General features: G+C 40.3%; 1 protein-coding gene across 1 annotated transcript in view; it reads right to left on the bottom strand.

Moving 5' to 3' along the window:
• Positions 1–19,736, bottom strand: part of CALR3 (calreticulin 3) — a 32,378-nt gene extending 12,642 nt beyond the window's left edge. The window contains exons 1-4 of the mRNA XM_007183572.2: positions 19,596–19,736; positions 19,286–19,387; positions 16,728–16,931; positions 2,761–2,855 (exon numbers count right to left, since the gene is read on the bottom strand). Coding sequence (XP_007183634.1) covers positions 2,761–2,855; positions 16,728–16,931; positions 19,286–19,387; positions 19,596–19,686 — 492 coding nt within the window. The 5' untranslated portion in view covers positions 19,687–19,736. The remainder of the gene's footprint in view (positions 1–2,760; positions 2,856–16,727; positions 16,932–19,285; positions 19,388–19,595) is intronic.
• Positions 19,737–19,931: the final 195 nt, after the last annotated feature.

Genomic DNA, 19,931 nt, shown 5'->3' with positions numbered 1-19,931 from the left:
AGGGAAGTTTTCGACTATAATCTCTTCAAATATTTTCTCAGGTCCTTTCTCTCTCTCTTCTCCTTCTGGGACCCCTACAATGCGAATGTTGGTGCATTTAATGTTGTTCCAGAAGTCTCTTAGGCTGTCTTCATTTCTTTTCATTCTTTTTTCTTTATTCTGTTCTGCAGCAGTGATTTCCACCATTCTGTCTTCCAGGTCACTTATCCATTCTTCTCCCTCAGTTATTCTGCTATCAATTCCTTCTGGTGTATTTTTCATTTCAGTTATTGTATTGTTCATCTTTGTTTGTTCTTTAATTCTTCCAGTTCTTTGTTAAACATTTCTTGCATCTTCTCAATCCTTGCCTCCATTCTTTTTCCAAGGCCCTGGATCATCTTCACTATCATTATTCTGAATTCTTTTTCTGGAATTTAGTTGTTTTTCTGGGGTTTTATCATGTTCCTTCATCTGGGACATAATCCTCTGCCTTTTCATTTTGTCTATCTGTCTGTGATTGTGGTTTTCGTTCTGCAGGCTGCAGGATTGTAGTTCTTCTTGCGTCTGCTGTCTGCCCTCTGGTGGTTGAGGCTATCTAAGAGGTTCGTGCAAGCTTCCTGATGGGAGGGACTGGTGATGGGTAGAGCTGGGTGTTGCTCTGGTGGGCAGAGCTCAGTAAAACTTTAATCCGCTTGTCTGCTGATGGGTGGGGCTGTGTTCCCTCACTGTTGGTTGTTTGGCCTGAGGCGACCCAGCACTGGAGCCTACAGGCTCTTTGGTGGGGCTAATGGAGGACTCCGGGAGGGCTCACGCCAGTGAGTACTTCCCATAACTTCTGCTGCCAGTGTCCTTGTCCCCACGGTGAGCCACAGCCACCCACCCCCACCTCTGCAGAAGACCCATCAACACTAGCAGGTAGGTCTGGTTCAGTCTCCAATGGGGTCACTGCTCCTTCCCCTGGGTCCTGGTGCGCACAAGACTTTGTGTGTGCCCTCTAAGAGTGGAGTCTCTGATTCCCTCAGTCCTGTTAAAGTCCTGCAATCAAATCCCGCTAGTTTTCAAAGTCCGATTCTCTGGGGATTCCTCCTCCTGTTGCCAGACCCCCAGGTTGGGAAGCCTAATATGGGGCTCAGAACCTTCACTCCAGTGGTGAACTTCTGTGGTATAATTGTTCTCCAGTTTGTGAGTTGCCCACCCAGCAGTTAGGGGATTTGATTTTATTGTGATTGCACCCCTCCTACCATCTCATTGTGGCTTCTCCTTTGTCTTTGGATGTGGGGTATCTTTTTTGGTGAGTTCCAGTGTCTTCCTGTCGATGATTGTTCAGCAGTTAGTTGTGATGCCAGTGTTCTCACAAGACGGAGTGAGCGCATGTCCTTCTACTCCGCTATCTTGAACCAATCGCCCAAGGTATTTTTTTTTAACAATGCAGGCCAGACCTCCTCCTTGAAAACCCTTGAGGGCTGACCACTGCATTTCTTTTACAGCATTGCAGAGTGAATCGGAGCCCCATGAAGATAACCTTGCACCTCACCGAGGAGTCCGTAATGCTGACTAGCTGCTATGATCCAAGGCTCCAAGACTCCTTCAGCAGACTTGTCTCTTATTTTTCTAACAGGCTGCAGAAATACCAATACCTGTCTGAGGGAGTTGTCGGCCTGCCGGCGCCACTCAGGGCCCCGTAGGCTTGCTGCCCCCAGGTGACCGAGCTCTGGCCTCCCAGGCACAGTCCAGGCCAGACCTCACAGCCTCCATCTGGTAGTGCCATCCCCTTTCTCTCCTGCATGCCTGAGCTGCAACTGAACAAATGCTCGGGAATCATATCATGAAGACTGGTCCTCTGGTCCAACACTAAGGTGGAGGAGGAAGACCTGGATTTTGAGCTCCCCTCCACCCTCAAGGGAGGGGTGTCAGGCCTCTGAGTACATGGGGGACCTGCTGATCCTTTAGAACCATCAAGTCAGCAGGCAGGACCCGGCGAGAAACCATGCTGCCAATAGAGACTCACTGGGGCTTTGTGAGGATGCCGAGCACCCCCTGCTCAGGTTGAGACTGAATAAAGGACGGTTATGGATGCTTCCGCTCCTTGCTGTCAATGATCTTGAGATACACTGGCCTCCTGCCCAGATTCACAAAGGCTATGGGTGCTGGGGATGCCTCAGGGGACAGGTCCCTGCTTCCTGGTGCTTACCTTCAAAGTGTGGGGGGATGAGCTTTGGGAAGTGTACTTCCCCTTCACAGGCCCACACACCAGGGACTTAATGCAAGCTGCCTCTTTAGAGAAGCCCCGGTAGGGCCATTGAGTTATAAACAGGCCCTAAGACCTAAAATGTCATTTTCACAGGATCCCCTGGGTAAAAATGTAAAGCATGTATGCATTCATTTTAGAAATATTCCCATTTTAAATTGTTTTGGTATTTTGAAGATTAATTTCACCAGAATTTTTTTTTCACCCTGAATATTTCATTCCTTAATGATGATGGGTATAGCTGAAATGTGACCATCCTGTTGTAACACTTATGGGGCACTTTATAAATCAATGTCATGGCTCACAGTGAGAAGTGTACCCTCCTGGTGGGTAAAAACTTTGGAAACCAAACCAGTCAAAGTGGTGGACAAGTGTCTCTAACAGGCCTGCTAAACTGGAAAGCAGGGACAGGACAGACAAGGCCTATCCATAGTTCACTTAAATATTTTAAGGTCAAAACTATTTTCTATAAACTTACGTTATTATCTGGCAAGATTTAACATGATCATTGATTTGAATATGAAAGAATTTACCTTACACCTGATTGATTTCTTGTTTGAGTGATACTGATTCTTGAAATGTAAAATAACATGAACTTTCTTGACATCAAATCCACAAATATCAGGTCCTACAAAAAAAATATTAACTGCTCTCAATTTCCTTCTGTCATGCATCACCACAGGATATCCCCAACCATTCTCCTGAAATAATATACAAGGCACAGGAAGCTTACATGTCTGGGAATAATCAGATGTTCTTGTGGAGATATTTAAATGGATGGTGACACTCAGTTCAGGTCACGGTCACTGCAGCCACTTTGGATTGGAGTGTAAGCCAGAACGTGAGGAAGAGAAGGAAGGTCTAACAACAGTCTAGTAAGCGTCCCCCCACGTGCTGTCTGAGCCTCAGGCCCTCACTCTGAAGCTCTGACCAAGGCTCCTGTACCCATAGGAGGGCTTCAGAGCTGGACTGACTGGCTCCGATGCCAGTTCTCCTTCGCTGTTGAGATATATTTGCAACTAACATATTCACCTCCCATGCCTCAGTGTCCTGGTCTGTAAAATGGGGGTGTTAATCTTGACTTCACAAAGCTATTTTGCCAATTCAAGGGGCTAATGTATGTGAAGCTTTTAGTATGGCAATGCTCAATATTCGTTGTTATTATTGCTATGCTCCAAGACAACACACATACGTATATATATATATTCTTTTTTTTTTTTTTTTTTAAGAGTTACTTTTTTTTTTTTTTTTTTTTTTTAAAGGATTTTCTTATTTATTTATTTATTTATTTATTTATTTTTGGCTGTGTTGGGTCTTCGGTTCGTGCGAGGGCTTTCTCCAGTTGCGGCAAGCGGGGGCCACTCTTCATCGCGGTGCGGGGACCGCTCTTCATCGCGGTGCGCGGGCCTTTCTCTATCGCGGCCCCTCCCGTCACGGGGCACAGGCTCCAGACGCGCAGGCTCAGCAATTGTGGCTCACGGGCCCAGCTGCTCCGTGGCATGTGGGATCTTCCCAGACCAGGGCTCGAACCCGTGTCCCCTGCATTAGCAGGCAGATTCTCAACAACTGCGCCACCAGGGAAGCCCCATATATATATTCTTAAAGATAACACCACATCGTAAGCCAAAAAGAGGTTACAATCAGTACGTAGGTTCCGATGAACTGAGAAATCTATAAAGAGTTCTATTCAAAGTTAATGATTTTTGCTTTTGACAAAATTCAACACCCATTCATGATAAAAACCTTCCAGAAAGTAGGCATAGAGGGAACTTACCTCAACATAATAGGGGCCATATATGACAAACCCACAGCCAACATCGTTCTCAATGGTGAAAAACTGAAACCATTTCCTATAAGATCAGGAACACGACAAGGTTGTCCACTCTCACCACTATTATTGAACATAGTTTTGGAAGTTTTAGCCACAGCAATCAGAGAAGAAAAAGAAATAAAGGGAATCCAAATCAGAAAAGAAGAAGTAAAGCTGTCACTGTTTGCAGATGACATGGTACTTTACATAGAGAATCCTAAAGATGCTACCAGAAAACTGCTAGAGCTAATCAATGAATTTGGTAAAGTAGCAGGATACAAAATTAATGCACAGAAATCTCTTGCATTCCTATACACTAATGATGAAAAATCTGAAAGAGAAATTAAGGAAACACTCCCATTTACCATTGCAACAAAAAGAATAAAATACCTAGGAATAAACCTACCTAAGGAGAGAAAAGACCTGTATGCAGAAATCTATAAGACACTGATGAAAGAAATTAAAGATGATACAAACAGATGGAGAGATATACCATGTTCTTGGATTGGAAGACTCAACATTGTGAAAATGACTGTACTACCCAAAGCAATCTACAGATTCAATGCAATCCCTATCAAACTACCAATGGCATTTTTCACAGAACTAGAACAAAAAAATTCACAATTTGTATGGAAACACAAAAGACCCTGAATAGCCAAAGCAATCTTGAGAAAGAAAAACAGAGCTGGAGGAATCAGGCTCCTGGACTTCAGACAATACTACAAAGCTACAGTCATCAAGACAGTATGGTACTGGCACAAAAACAGAAATATAGATCAATGGAACAGGATAGAAAGCCCATGCCAGAGATAAACTCACACACATATGGTCACCTTATTTTTGATAAAGGAGGCAAGAATATACAATGGAGAAAAGACAGCCTCTTCAATAAGTGGTGCTGGGAAAACTGGACAGCTACACATAAAAGAATGAAATTAGAACACTTCCTAACACCATACACAAAAATAAACTCAAAATGGATTAAAGACCTAAATGTAAGGCCAGATACTATAAAACTCTTAGAGGAAAACATAGGCAGAACACTCTGTGACATAAATCAGAGGAAGATCCTTTTTGACCCACCTCCTAGAGAAATAGAAATAAAATCAAAAATAAACAAATGGGACCTAATAAAACTTAAAAGCTTTTGCACAGCAAAGGAAACCATAAACAAGATGAAAAGACAACCCTCAGAATGGGAGAAAATATTTGCAAATGAAGCAACTGACAAAGGATTAATCTCCAAATTTTACAAACAGCTCATGCAGCTCAGTATCAGAAAAACAAACAACCCAATCCAAAAATAGGCAGAAGACCTAAATACACATTTCCCCAAAGAAGATATACAGATTGCCAACAAACACATGAAAGGATGCTCAACATCACTAATCATTAGAGAAATGCAAATCAAAACTACAATGAGTTATTACCTCACACCAGTCAGAATGGCCATCATCAAAAAATCTACAAACAATAAATGCTGGAGAGGGTGTGGAGAAAAGGGAACACTCTTGCACTGTTGGTGGGAATGTAAATTGATACAGACACTATGGAGAACAGTATGGAGGTTCCTTAATAAACTAAAAATAGAACTACCATACAACCTAGCAATCCCACTACTGGGCATATACCCTGAGAAAACCATAATTCAAAAAAAGTCATGTACCACAATGTTCATTGAAGCTCTATTTACAATAGCCAGGATATGAAAGCAACCTAAGTGTCCATCGACAGATGAATGGATAAAGAAGGTGTGGCACATAGATACAATGGAATATTACTCAGCCATAAAAAGAAACGAAATTGAGTTACTGGTAGTGAGGTGGATGGACCTAGAGTCTGTTATACAGAGTTAAGTAAGTCAGAAAGAGAAAAAAGAATACCGTATGCTAACACATATATATGGAATCTAAAAAAAAAAAAAAAAGTTCTGAAGAACCTAGGGGCAGGACAGGAGTAAAGTCACAGACGTAGAAAATGGACTTGAGAACACAGGGAGGAGGAAGGGTAAGCTGGGAAGAAGTGAGAGAGTGGCATGGACTTATATATACTACCAAATGTAAAATAGATAGCTAGTGGGAAGCAGCTGCATAGCACAGGGAGATCAGTTCGGTGCTTTGTGACCTCCTAGTGGGGTGGGATAGGGAGGGTGGGAGGGAGATGCAAGAGGGAGAAGATATGGGGATATATGTATATGTATAGCTGATTCACTTTGTTATAAAGCAGTAAGTAACTCACCATTGTAAAGCAATTATACCCCAACAAAGATATTAAAAAAAAAAGTTAATGAGTTTTAAATTGGCACATAAGTTTCAGTCACTAGGGAAATGGAATGCTGTAGGACACTGTATTCCCTGCTCAGAGACAAAGAAGTTCTGAATATTCTAAGCAAGGTTTACAGGAGAGATCTGGAAAATCTGTCAAACCTTCCGAGACTGTTTGGAATTACGCTGCTGCGGTTTCATTGACTTTAAGCCATAGGAATGTACTAAAGTATCTGCGTGTCTTTCTGTCTCAGACGGAATTCCACCACATCCACTGACCCAGGCCTGCACCCACCCCTGTGAACAAACCCTGTGTAAACACAAGCAGATGACTGTGACTTCTTCTAGAACTTGCAGTGATGAACCTCCAGATTAAATAAGAGAAGTCTAGGCTTCACATAATTACTTAAATAATATTATCAATTTGCCAGAGTAGATGCGACATTTTACTTGGAAATAGCATCTACAGAACCGACAAAAAACACCACATCTATCTCCCAGTTGAGTTCCCGGAGGACGCGTGGTTTATGTAATTTTCTTTTTTGTCATTGCTGGAAAACATTCCAGTTCAATTTTTTAAAACAAAAGCTATGTAAACTATTTGTATGAAAGTCTATTATCTCAGGATTGAAACATGAAATTTATTTTTCCTTCGAAATTGGTCAGAATTTTCCTCTCTATTCCTAAGCACCTACATACTTTTACTATTAAATTCAGCTTCAGAATGTGCCCAGATCTGACCAGAAAAATCTGGACATTTTCCATTAACAGCAATCATAAAATAGTTATGCAGTAATGGATTTTTGTGAAGAATGGGGTAGGCAGATGGGCTCTGAAATTGGGCTGACCTGACTTTGGGCAAGTATTTTAATCTTTCTGAGCCTCAGTTTCCTTATTTGCAAAATGGGGGCTGTGTTACCCATTTCCTAGGGTTTTACACATAATCTAAGATTGCATGGGTAAGGCCCCTGGCAAGGGCCCAATAAAACATATTTCTCTCCTCCTCTTCAACACCAGCAAGCTGCTCTCAAACCAAAGGCTAGAGCTGAGAAATCACAGGAAGTGTTTTAATAGTGACACAATGGGTTTGGGTAAAATGTAACTGATTTTGAGATAAAAGCAAAATAATGCAGAAAATTTATAAATAAATAAATATATATATATATATTTTTTACTCCAACATATGCTGCTTTGCAATTTAAATGTAGCAGACATGCTGTGTATATTTAAAAGTACTATTTTGGTGGATATTTGTGGTTATTTTATTTACTAAATCTAACTAAATCATATACTTGTGAAATCACCTCTAATTCAGTAGGTATTATTTTTTTGTCAGATATCTCTGCCATCCTGTTTTAAGAGAATAATAACAATAACCAAAACCGAGACATTTAAATTTATTTTTTAATCTAATAAAGACCTTTTCCATTCCAGATTTTAAATTCAAGAGTAAATGTGAGGGACTTCCCTGGTGGCGCAGTGGTTAGGAATCCGCCTGCCAGTGCAGGGGACACAGGTTTGAACCCTGGTCCAGAAGGATCCCACATGCCGCGGAGCAACTAAGCCTGTGCACCACAACTACTGAGCCTGTCCTCTAGAGCCCGAGCCACAACTACTGAGCCCACATGCGGCAACTACTGAAGCCCACGGGCCTAGAGCCCGTGCTCTGCAACAAGAGAAGCCACCTCAATGAGAAGCCTGCGCACTGCAACGAAGAGTAGCCCTCACTTGCTGCAACTAGAGAAAGCCCGCACACAGCAATGAAGACCCAATACAGCCATAAATAAATAAATAAATAAATAAATAAATAAATAAATATTTTTAAAAAGAGTAAATGTGAGGCGTGGCAGGTAGAGAGAACTCTGGGCAGGGAGTTGGGGACTGCGCACTCTGTGGAAACTTTGGATCAATCTAATGCTGTGTCCTTGGAGAAGTTGCCTCACTCTCCAAAATGACAGAGCAGAATTAGATCTAAATCTAATAAGTAATCTAATATCTAATAAAATAATATTCTTTTTACTTCTACAATAACACCAAGACCAGCTGTATATATAAATATAAGGACAGCATAACTAGGTGTCTCAAGCCTGATCCTGATCACGAAAAAACTTAAAATAAGCATGGGAAAACATCACACGAGAGAAAATAATTTTAAAGAATAAGTCCCCAAATCTGGATTATGGATGGATATTTTAAAAATACATTTTCATCCTTAAAGCTTTTTTTTTCCACCTTTTTTTTATTGTGGCAAAATATGTACAACACAAAATTTACCATCTTAGCCATTTTTAGTGTACAGTTCAGTGGTGTTAAACACATTCACATTGTTAGGCAACCATCACCACCATCAATCCCCATAACACTTTTCATCTTGTAAAACTGAAACTCTATATCCATTAAGCAATAACTCTCCATCTTCCTTTCTCCCCAGCCCCTGGCAACCACCATTCTACTTTCTACCTCTATGATTTTGACTACTCTAAGTACCTTCCACCAAAGGGGAAATCACAGGCTCGGAAGGGCAGGTACTTAGAGAATCCATCTTCCTGAGTCACCTCTCAGCAAACCCTACTTTCAAGTCCCTGGATATCCTGTCTCACTTCAGCTTTAGTGTGAACAGGATGTGTAAGACATGGGGACACTGAAATGGGAGGGCAGGACAGTGCCACCAAAATTGTGCCCCAGTGCGGCTCACCGAATGACCCGCCGACACCAAGGCTGTCCTGGGGAGTTGGTTGCGGCCTGAACGTGGTTCTGGCAAAGAAAGAGGCGAGACGGGCTTTTAGGCTGTGACAGCATTAAAAATCATCAGCCATGGAGTTCCTTTGTCATGCAATTCCCAAACCCTTTTAATTTATTGAGGCAAAATTCACATCACATAAAATCAACCATTTTATTTATTTATTTTCTTTCTTTCTTTTTCTCTCTTTTTTTGTTTACACCGCACAGCTTGCGGGATCTTAGTTCCTCGACCAGGGATGGAAACTGGACCCTTGGTAGTGAAAGCGCAGAGTCCTAACCACTGGACCACCAGGGAATTACCTCTTTAAAATATATATATATATATATATATATATATATATATATATATAGTTTAATTTTTATTTTATATTGGAGTATAGTTGATTTACAATGTTGTGTTAGTTTCAGGTGTACAGCAAAGTGATTCAGTTATACATATACATATATCTACTTTTTCAGATTCTTTTCCCATATAGGTTATTACAGAGTATTGAGTAGAGCTCCCTGTGCTAAACAGTACGTCCTTGTTGATTATCTAAAAACAACCGTTTTATTTATTTAGAATTATTTATTTATTTATTTATTTTAGGCTGTGTTGGGTCTTCATTGCAGTGTGCTGGCTTTCTCTAGTTCTGGCGAGTAGGGGCTACTCTTCATTGTGGTGCGCAGGCTTCTCACTGCGGTGGCTTCTCTTGTTGCAGAACACAGGCTCTAGGCGTGCAGTCTTCAGTAGTTGTGGCACACAGGCTCAGTAATTGTGGCTTGCAGGCTCTAGAGCACAGGCTCAGTAGTTGTGGTGCATGGGCTTAGTTGCTCTGCAGCATGTGGGATCTTCCCGGACCAGGGATCAAACCCGTGTCCCCTGCATTGGCAGGCGGATTCCCAACCACTGTGCCACCAGGGAAGTCCCAGTCGTTGGAATTTTGATAGGGATTGGATTGAATTGCTTTGGAACTTGTAGATTGCTTTGGGTAGTATTGACATTTTAACAATATTAAGTCTTCCAATCCACAAACATGGGATGTGTTCCCATTTATTTATGTCTTAACTTCTTTCAGCAATAGTGTGTAGTTTTCATTAGACAAGTCTCTCACTTCCTTGGTTAAGATGATTACTAAGTATTTTACTCCTTTGGATGCCACTGTAAATGACAGTTTTTGTAATTTCCCTTTCAGATTATTCATTGTTTATAGGAATGCAACTGTTTTTGGTTTTGTTTTTTAACATGTTGACTTTGTATCCTGCTACTTTGCTGAATTCATTCATTAGTTCTAATAAGGTTTTTCTGTGCAAGCTTTAGGGCTTTCTACATATCATATAATCTGCAAACAGATAATTTTACTTCTTATTTTCCAATTTCTTTTCTTTTTCTTGCCTAATTGCTCTGGCTAAAACTTCCAGTACTATGTTGAATAAAAGTGGGAAAACAGGCATCCTTGCCTTGTTCCAGATCTTAGAGGAAACACTTTGAGTTCTTCTGAGTATGTTCACTGTGGGGTTTTCATATATGCCTTTTATTACATTGAATTAATTTCCTATTATTCCTAGTTTGTTGAGTGTTTTTATCATGAAAAGGTGTTGAATTTTGTCAAATGCTTTTTCTGCATCAAATGTGATGATCATTTTTCCCCCTTCATTCTGTTGATGTGGCATATTACATTGATTTTCATATGTCAAACCATACTTGCATCCCAGGAATAAATGCCACTTGGTCATGTTGTATAATTCTTTTAGTATGTTGCTGAATTCTGTTTAGTAGTATATTGTTGAGGATTTGCATCAGTGTTTTCTTGTAGTGTCTTTGGTTTTGGTATTAGGGTAATGTTGGCATCATAGAATGAGTTAGGAAGTGTTCCCTCTTCTTCAATTTTTTGGAAAAGTTTGAGAAGGACTGGTATTCTTTCAATGTTTGGTAGAATTCACCAGTGAAACCATCAGATTCAGAGCCAGCCTTCCTTCCTTCCTTTCTCTTCCAGTTTTATTGAAATATAATTGCCATCCAGAACTGTATAAGCCTAATATACACAACATAATGATTTGACTTACATATACCATGAAATGATGACCACAATAAATTTAGTGAACATCCATCATCTCATATAGGTACAGAACAAAAAAAAAAGTATTTTTTCCTTGTGATGAGAACTCTTAGGATTTACTCTATCAACAACTTTCATATATAACATACAGCAGTGTTAAGAATATTAATCATACTGTACATTACAACCCTAGTATTTATTTGTCTTATAACTGGAAGTTTGTACCTTTTGACCACCTTCATCCCATTCCCCTCCTCCACGCCCACCTCTGGTAACCACAAATCTGATCTCCTTTTCTATGAGTTTGCTTGTGCAGTATAATTGTCCTACAACATTATGTTAGTTCCTGGTGCAGAAAATAGTGATTCAGTATTTTTATACATTACAAAATGGTCACCACGATAAGTCTAATTACTTTGTTACCATACAAAGAAATTACATTATTATATATGACTATATTCCCCATGCTGTACATTTCATCCCTGTGGCTCACTTATTTTGCAACTGGAAATTTGTACCTCTTAATCTCCATCGCCTATTTTACTCATCCCTTCACCCTCCTCCCCTCTGGCAACCACCTGTTCTCTACATTTATGACTCTCTATTTTGTTATATTTGTTCATTTGCTTTGGTTTTTAGATTCCACATATAAGTGAAATCATATAGTATTGTCTTTCTCTGACTTATTTCACGTAGCATAAAACCCTCTAAGTCCATCTGTGTTGTCACAAATAGAAAGATTTCATTCTTTTTTATGACTGAGTAATATTCCATTGTATATATACATCTTCTTTATCCACTCATTTATTGATGGGCACTTATATTCCTTCTATATCTTGGCTAATGGAAATAATGCTGCAATGAACATAGGGGAGCATATATCTTTTAAAATTAGTGTTTTTGTTTTTTTGGAAAAATACCCAGTGTGGAATTGTTGGATCATATGTTAGGTCTATTTTTAATTTTTTTTAATGAACCTCCATCCATTTCCTATAGTGGCTGCACCAATTTAAATTCCCACCAAAAGAGCACAAGAGTTCCCTTTTCTCCACACCCTCACTAACACTTGTTATTTGTTGTCTTTTTGATAATAGCCATTCTGACAGGTGTGAGGTGATATCTCATTGTGGTTTTGATTTGCATTTCTCTGATGATTAGTGATGTTGAGCATCTTTCATGTGTCTTTTGGCCATCTGTATGTCTTCTTTGGAAAAATGTCAATTCAGGTCCTCTGCCCATTTTTTAATTGGGGTTTTTTTTTTTGATGTTGAGTTCTATGAATTCTTTGTTTATTTTGGATATTAACTCTTTATCGAATCTATCATTTGCAAATCTCCTCTCCCATTCAGTAGGCTGCCTTTTCATTTTGTTCGTGGTTTCCTTCACTGTGCAAAGGCTTTTGAGTTTGATGTAGTCCCATTTATTTATTTTTGCTTTTGTTTCCTTTGCCTGAGGAGACAGATGCAAAAAAAATATTGCTTAAGCTGAAGTCAAAGAGCATACTGCCTGTTTTATTCTAGGTGTTTTACGGTTTCAGGTTGTAATTTAAGTCTTTAATCCATTTTGAGTTTATTTTTGTATATAGTGAGAGAGTAGCCCAGTTTTCCCAAAACTATTTATTGAAGAGGCTGTCTTTTTCCCATTGTAAGCTTTTGCCTTTTTTGTTGTGGATTAATTGACATATATAAGCATGGGTTCATTTCTGGAATCTTCATTCTGTTTCACTGATCTATGTGTTTGTTTCTGTGCCAGTACCATACTGTTTTGATTACTATAAACTTTGTAGTATAGTTTGAAATCAGGGAGTGTGGTATCTCCAGCTTTGTTACTCTTTCTCAAAATTGTTCTGGCTATTTGGGGTTTTTTGTATTTCCATACATATTTTAGAATTATTTGTTCTAGTTTGTGAAAAATGCCATTGGTATTTTGATAGGGATTGCATTGAATCTGTACATTGCCTTGGGGAAGATGAATATTTTAACAATACTAATTCTTCCAATCCATGAGGTATACCTTTCAATTTGTTTGTGTCATCTTCAATTTCTTTATTCAGTGCCTTATAGTTTTCTGAGCACAGGACTTTTACCTCCTTAGATTTATTCCTAGGTATTTTATTCTTTTTGATGCAATTGTAAATGGGTTTGTTTTCCTAATTTTTCTGATAGTTTGTTGTTGGTGTATGGAAAGAAAACAGATTTCTGTGTATTAATTTTATATCCTGCAGTTTTACTGAATTTATTAGTTCTAGTAGTATTTTGGCAGTGTCTTTAGTATTGTCTATGTATAGTATCATGTCATCTGCACACAGTGACAGTTGTACCTCTTCCTTTCTAATTTGGATTCCTTTTATTTCTTTTTCTTCTCTGATTGCTGTAGCCAGAACTTCCAATACTATGTTGAATAAAAGTGGCAAGAGTGGGCATCCTTATCTCGTTCCTGATCTTAGAGGAAATGCTTTCAGCTTTTCACCACTGAATATAATGTTGGCTGTAGGTTTGTCATATATGGCCTTTATTATGTTGAGGTATATTCCCTATATACTCACTTTGTTGAGACAAGGCTTTTCTTCGTTGGGATAATCTTGTTTACTGCTTCAATTTCCTTACGACTTATAGGTCTATTCAGATTTCCTATTTCTTTGTGATTGAGTCTTGGTAGGTTTTGTGTTTCTAGGAATCTGTCCCTTTCATCTAGGTTATCCAACTTTTTGGTGTATAAATATTCTTAGTACTCTCTTATAATCCCTTTTATTTCTGTAGACAAGGTTGTAACAACCCCACTTTCATTTCTGATTTTAGTAATTTGAGTCTTCTCTCTTCTTCCCTTAGTCCACCTAGCTAGTTACTGATGTCACAAAGTTACATCTTTATATGCTGTGTCCCCTAAAACATAACTAATTATTCTTTAAAATGCATTAGTCTCTTAAATTATGTAGAAAACTAGATTTGTAGTTACAAACCAAAGTTACAGTAATATTATCTTTTACACAAATAATTGTTTTTCCTTAAATGTATTAGTCTCTTAAATCATGTAGAAAACAAAAAGTGTAGTTATAAACCATTGTTAAATAATACTAGCTTTTATATTTACCTTTATTGAGATTTTTATTTCTCCATATAGGTTTGAGTTACTGTCTAGTGAGTGTCCTTTCATTTCACCTTGCAGGACTCCCTTGAGCATTTCTTGCAAGGCAGTTCTAGTGGTTACAAACTCCCTCAGCTTTTCTGTCTTAATTTCTCCACATTTTTGAAGGACAGTTTTACCAAATATGAGTTTTCATTGAGAGTTTTTTTTTTCTTTTCACTTTGAATCCACTATCTTCTGGCCTCCAAAGTTTCTGATGAGAAATCTGCTGATAAGCTTATTGCAAATGCCTTGTATGAGATGATTTGCTTCCCTCTTGCTGCTTTCAATGTTCTTTGTCTTTGCTTTTTGGAAGTTTGATTACACTGTGTCTTGGTGTGGACCTCTTTGAGTTCATCTTACCTGGAGTTCATAGAGCTTCTTGGATATTTATATTCATGTATTTCATCAAATGTTTAAGTTTTCAGCCTTTGTTTTTTCAAATATTCTCTTCCTCTGCTCCTTTTTCTCTCTCTTCTCCTTCTGTGACTCCCACAATGTGTACGTTGGTCTGTTTGATGGTGTCCCACAGGTCCCTTAGCCTCTGTTTGCTCTCCTTCGATCTTGTTTCTTTCTGCTCCTCAGCCTTGATAATTTCCATTATCCTATCTTCAAGATCTCTGATTCTTTCTTCTGCTTGCTCAAATCTGCCTTTGACTCTTCTAGCGAACTCTTCATGTCAGTTTACTTTTCAGCTCCAGAATTTGATTTTGGTTTCTTGTTAAGTATTCTATCTCCTTACTGATATTTCCATTTTACTCTCATTTTTCTTGACTTTCACTACATCTTCATTTAGTTCTTTTAGCATCATTCAGACAGTTATTTAAGTCTAACAGATCTGCCATTAGGTCTTTTTTTCAGGGACAGTTTATGTTGATTTATTCTTCTCATTTGAATGGGCCACACTTTCCTGTTTCTTTGTATACCTTGTGATTATTTGTTAAACACTGGATATATGAGTCTAATAATGGTAAGTCTGGAAATCGGATTCTCCTCCTTCCGCAGGGTTTGCTGTGTTGTTGTTGGTTTATTGACTGATTGTTGAAGGCTAGCTCTGTACCAAGGGTCAGCCTGGGATGTAAACTTAAGGTTTTCTCAGGTCTTTTCTGAGTGTTTTCCTGTGTATGTGTTGTCATTTTCTAATTTTCCCTGCATATGTAGTTGTTTTTTAATGTCCTAGTCTTTAATGTCTAGCTTCCTAAAGGGGAAAAGGTGAAAAATGAAGGGTGGGAGGGAAGGGTTCTGGCCCTTTAAGTCTCCTGGAAATCATTTCAGCTGGAGGGGGAGAGGCTTACAACAATGGGGGTGTGTTTAACAACAATGGCTGCCCATCTCTTTTTCTGCGCCTCTGCAATAAGAAGGGGCAATCAGCCATCAGAGTTCAGATCCTTGATATTTGGAGGACAGGGTCCTTTTTGCCTACCCTGGCTCCCGTAAAAGCTGCTCCAGGAACCTGGTGCACAGCTGTCTGTCTGCCATGTGGCTGGAGGTGGGAATGGGTAGGTACTACTGTGCTAAGAACTGAAATTCACCCAAATTGACCTCCCCAGTTTTCTACTGGAAGTTGCAATACTTCCACAGACTCCATAGTTCCCTGTTACATAAGACAGATTCTGCCAGTGCAAGAATGTTGTCTTGTCTAGGTGGGGAGACAGATTCCTGGTGCTTCCTATTCCCCCATCTTCCCAGAATCCTCTTCATTCTTAAACGTTTTTGAATCCACACATTTCAGTTATGTCTAGTTCCTGCAGCCCAATGTGGTCCCTTCCCAATTCCAGCACAGATGTTAATCAATTACTCCTAGTGACAGGAGACATTTAATGTATTCCAGGGGTCAACGATCTCCTTTTTCTGTAAGGAGCCAGACAGTAAATATTTTTGGTTTTGTGAGCTATATACTCTCTGTCATGACCATTCAACTCTGCCACTGCTGCTTGAAAGCAGCCATAGACAAGATGTAAATGAACCGAGTGAGGCTGCATTCCAGTAAGACTTCATTTGCGGACACTGAAATTTGAGTTTCATATTATTTTCATGGGTCAAAAGTATTGTCCTTCTTTTGATTTTTTTTAATCATCCAAAAATGTTAAAAAGCAGGAAGTTCCCTGGTTGCCTAGTGGTTAGGATTCTGGGCTTTCACTGCTGTGGCCCGGATTCAATCCCTGGTCAGGGAACTGAGATCCTGCAAGCCATGCAGTGCAGCCAAAAAATTAAAAAAACCATTCTCAGTTCATGGGCCATAACAAACACAGGCTGTGGGCCGATTTGGCCCATGGCCAAGGTTTACTGACTCCTGAGGCTTTCAAAATACTTGGGGCTACATTAATGTTGAATAAATAACTTTCTCCCAAGAACAAAAGAACGGTACAGTCGCCCTTTTTAATACTAATTAGGTTTAACAGTACTAGAAACCTTTAGTTAGATAAACTCAACACAACTTTAGCAAAGTCAGTCTACGGATCCTACAGGTGGAAGGGTTTTCAAAATCACAAGAAATGGTTGTCCATACTATCTAAACTCACCAAACATAATATAGTACTGGGATTTTCCATTCAAGTTCTTCTGATCCACATCTGCAGGGAAGAGCTTAATGTAGCCCCCTCCACAGTCCATCTTCTGCTCATGTTTCACGGTGTACTGAATGATCAGAGTCTTCCCTTTATTGCTAAATGGTTTGAACCGTGCAGAGATGGCGTAGAATCGGCTATTTTGAGTGGTCTGCAGACCTTTAAATAAAAAGTACTCATGAAGGATTAGGAATGACACTGCTCAGCAATGTGGGGAATTAAATGGTTGTCCTCCCCCACCCCTGATAATAAACCTTCCAACCATTTATGTTGATCCTGCACCTATAGCACATTTGTACAACGATATACAATGGGCATATCACTAACAGGCTCTCTGCTGCCACAGAACTTCTATTTCACATACTCATGTACATGTTTTTGTACTTAATATACCACTGTTAGGTCTTAAGTTATAACTGACAAATATGCAATCCAATTATAGTTAAAAGATTAATTTTGCTTCCCTTCATTTTCCAAGGGGTGGGAATGTACAAGGAAGCTTTGTAACAGCTTAATTAGAAAATGGAACATTCTACTTCTTTTCCTAAATTCTCATTTTAAAACAGCTATTTAAGAGACACAACGGCTGATGGAGGACAGAGTGCTGATCTGGGGGAAAAAAAAGTGCTTCACTGCACTGGATAAGCTGGTCCTTGGGTGTCATCTGTGTGGTGGCTCTTTTTATGAAGATACCATCCTTTTGTCATCTGAATCTTCTTGTACTTTATAAGTTTAGCCGTTCACTTCAAGACCAAAAACCCCTTTTCAGTAGCCAAAAGGCTCTGTACCAATTCCTTATCTTATACTGGAGTATAAGACAAACCTGACAACAAGGACCTACTGTATAGCACAGGGAACTCTACTCAACATTTTGTAATAATCTATAAAAGAATGTGAAATATATATATAACTGAATCACTGTACTGTACACCTAAGACTAACATGATATTATAAATCAACTATACTTAAATTAAAAAAAAAAAAGACAAACCTGAAAACAGAGCTAGTCTTCTTATAACCTACCCTTCCTTGCAACATACTCTAGCCTCCATAACTGCCTATACTGACAGCCATCATTAATGAACCTGGCATTTTGTGTCAGTATGTCTAAGACTGAACTCACGGTTGACTCCCCACTCCCAAACCTATCTCTCTCTCTCTCTCCTATTCTTCCCCCACTCTTCCCTTCCTCAGGTGATCTGTAGCCCCTTCCCCTACCATCCAGGCAATTCCTAAGGCCATCTGACTCACCACCTCCCTCTGTGTCTCACCACACTCCTCAGCCACCACCATCACCTCTCACCCATCTCTGTCTGGTTAAATTCTATTGATCTTTCCATCCATGGCTTCTATGTTATGGTCCTGGGAGACCACAGTGAAAGGGGTCAAATTAACTGGTATCCTCAGTGTCTTGCCTGTGTCTGCTCTCAGTAGACAAGTGCTGGAATGAATGAAATGCACAGAGTCTCAGGAAGGAAAAACATTGTGGGAAAAAAACAAATGACAACCCCGCTCCCTGGACAAGCTTCATAGACCACCTTGTTATTTTCACTCCATTTTTGCCATTACAGCCTGACAATTTGGAACAACGTGTATCCACAAAACAATGAGGGCAACACTGGAGTAACAGGGCCAAGATGGAATTTGAGTGGAAGGTGGTGAAGAGGGAAATTTTTCATCTAAATCAGGGGTTGGCAAACTTTTTTCTGTTAAGGCCAGGGAATAAATGCTTTACACTTTGGGAGCCATTCCTTCTCCGTCCTAATTACTCATTTCTGCCTTTGCAGCCTGAAAGCAGCCATAGACTGTATGCAAATGAAGGAGAATGGCTGTGTTCCACTAACACTTTATTTATGGACCCTGAAATTTCAGGCATTTCATTGAATTTTGTGTAATTTTTATGCATCACAAAATACTATTCCCCTTTCTATTTTTCTCCAACAATTAAAAAACGTAGAGACCACTCTCAGCTAACTGGTTGTACAAAAAACAGGCAGTAGAAGAGCTGTAGTTTGCCTACCTTTGATCATCAGGAATGAGAAGCCAGAATAGAGGTTATTCTTGGTACTTGGAGACTACTGACTTGCGGTGGGGGGCGGGGGTAGGCCAGAAGGGAAGACTCTGGGGATGGAGGTGGGGCCTGAAAACGTTCCTATCTTGACCTCGGTGTGCAGTTGTAAACATTCATCCTATTGGACCCCCAAAGATCCGTGTGCTTGACGGCATATAACTTTTACCCTGTTTTTCTTTTTAACGTGAAAATAAAAAAGAGAAGTACCTCCTAAACTTTTTCCTTCTGTAGGGCAAGACCCTCGGCTCTCCAAACCCATTTGATTAGTGCTTGTAAAGAGGGGTTATCTTGGTCAAAAAAAGAGAGAGAAAACAAAAAGACCCTACCCATGCCTGTTTCCCGACCTGTGAAATGGGTGTTAGGGCTGTGCCACACCTACCTTGAAAGGTTGCTATGGGGGGTTTAACATTCAGCTTGATTTTCTCACGATTCCTACACTAACCTTTGTCTTTCTCTTTATGACCATAAAATTTCCCGGATGAGAGTCTAAAATACCCAAATTGGGAGTCATTGGTGGACTGCACCCATCGGTTCCTCCAGCGCTCTGTTGGGGGGAAATAACACCGGTTAGGGCTGAAAACTGTTAATCTGGGTCGTGGGGAGAGTGATGGGGGCCCTCGAGGCTTCGAAGCTTCGAGGTTTTGCCACCACCGATCCCTCGGCGACAGGCGGGCCAATGGCAACTCGGGCCATCCGTTGGGCATTGGGGTATGAGGGAGCTTAAGCCTCCGCCACGGGCGTAGCCCCTTCACCTCCATCTAGAAAGTCCTCCTGGAAGTAGACTGTTGCCAGCGCCACCCGCAGCACACAGACTGCCCAGAGCGGGACACGAGCGTAGGCCATGGAGAAGGCACAGCCACGTCTTCTCGTAACCACCCCTTTGCGCACAGGACTCTCCGCGGCGCGCCGGGCCCTTCCCGGAACTACTCCCGTCACGCCTCGCGATTGTGACCCGAGACACCATTGGGCCTTGACGCGCGGTGCACGCCGGGTCCCCCTTCAAACTACCATTCCCATGACGCCTCGCGATTGTGACATGGAGCGCTATTGGTCGTTGGGGCGCGGGGAGCACCGGGAGGTGTAGTCTC

Source organism: Balaenoptera acutorostrata, chromosome 2 (assembly GCF_949987535.1).
Source record: "Balaenoptera acutorostrata chromosome 2, mBalAcu1.1, whole genome shotgun sequence".
Lineage (NCBI taxonomy): Eukaryota > Metazoa > Chordata > Mammalia > Artiodactyla > Balaenopteridae > Balaenoptera > Balaenoptera acutorostrata.
Note: the sequence above shows the minus strand (reverse complement) of the source record. Positions and strands in the feature narration are given on the sequence as shown.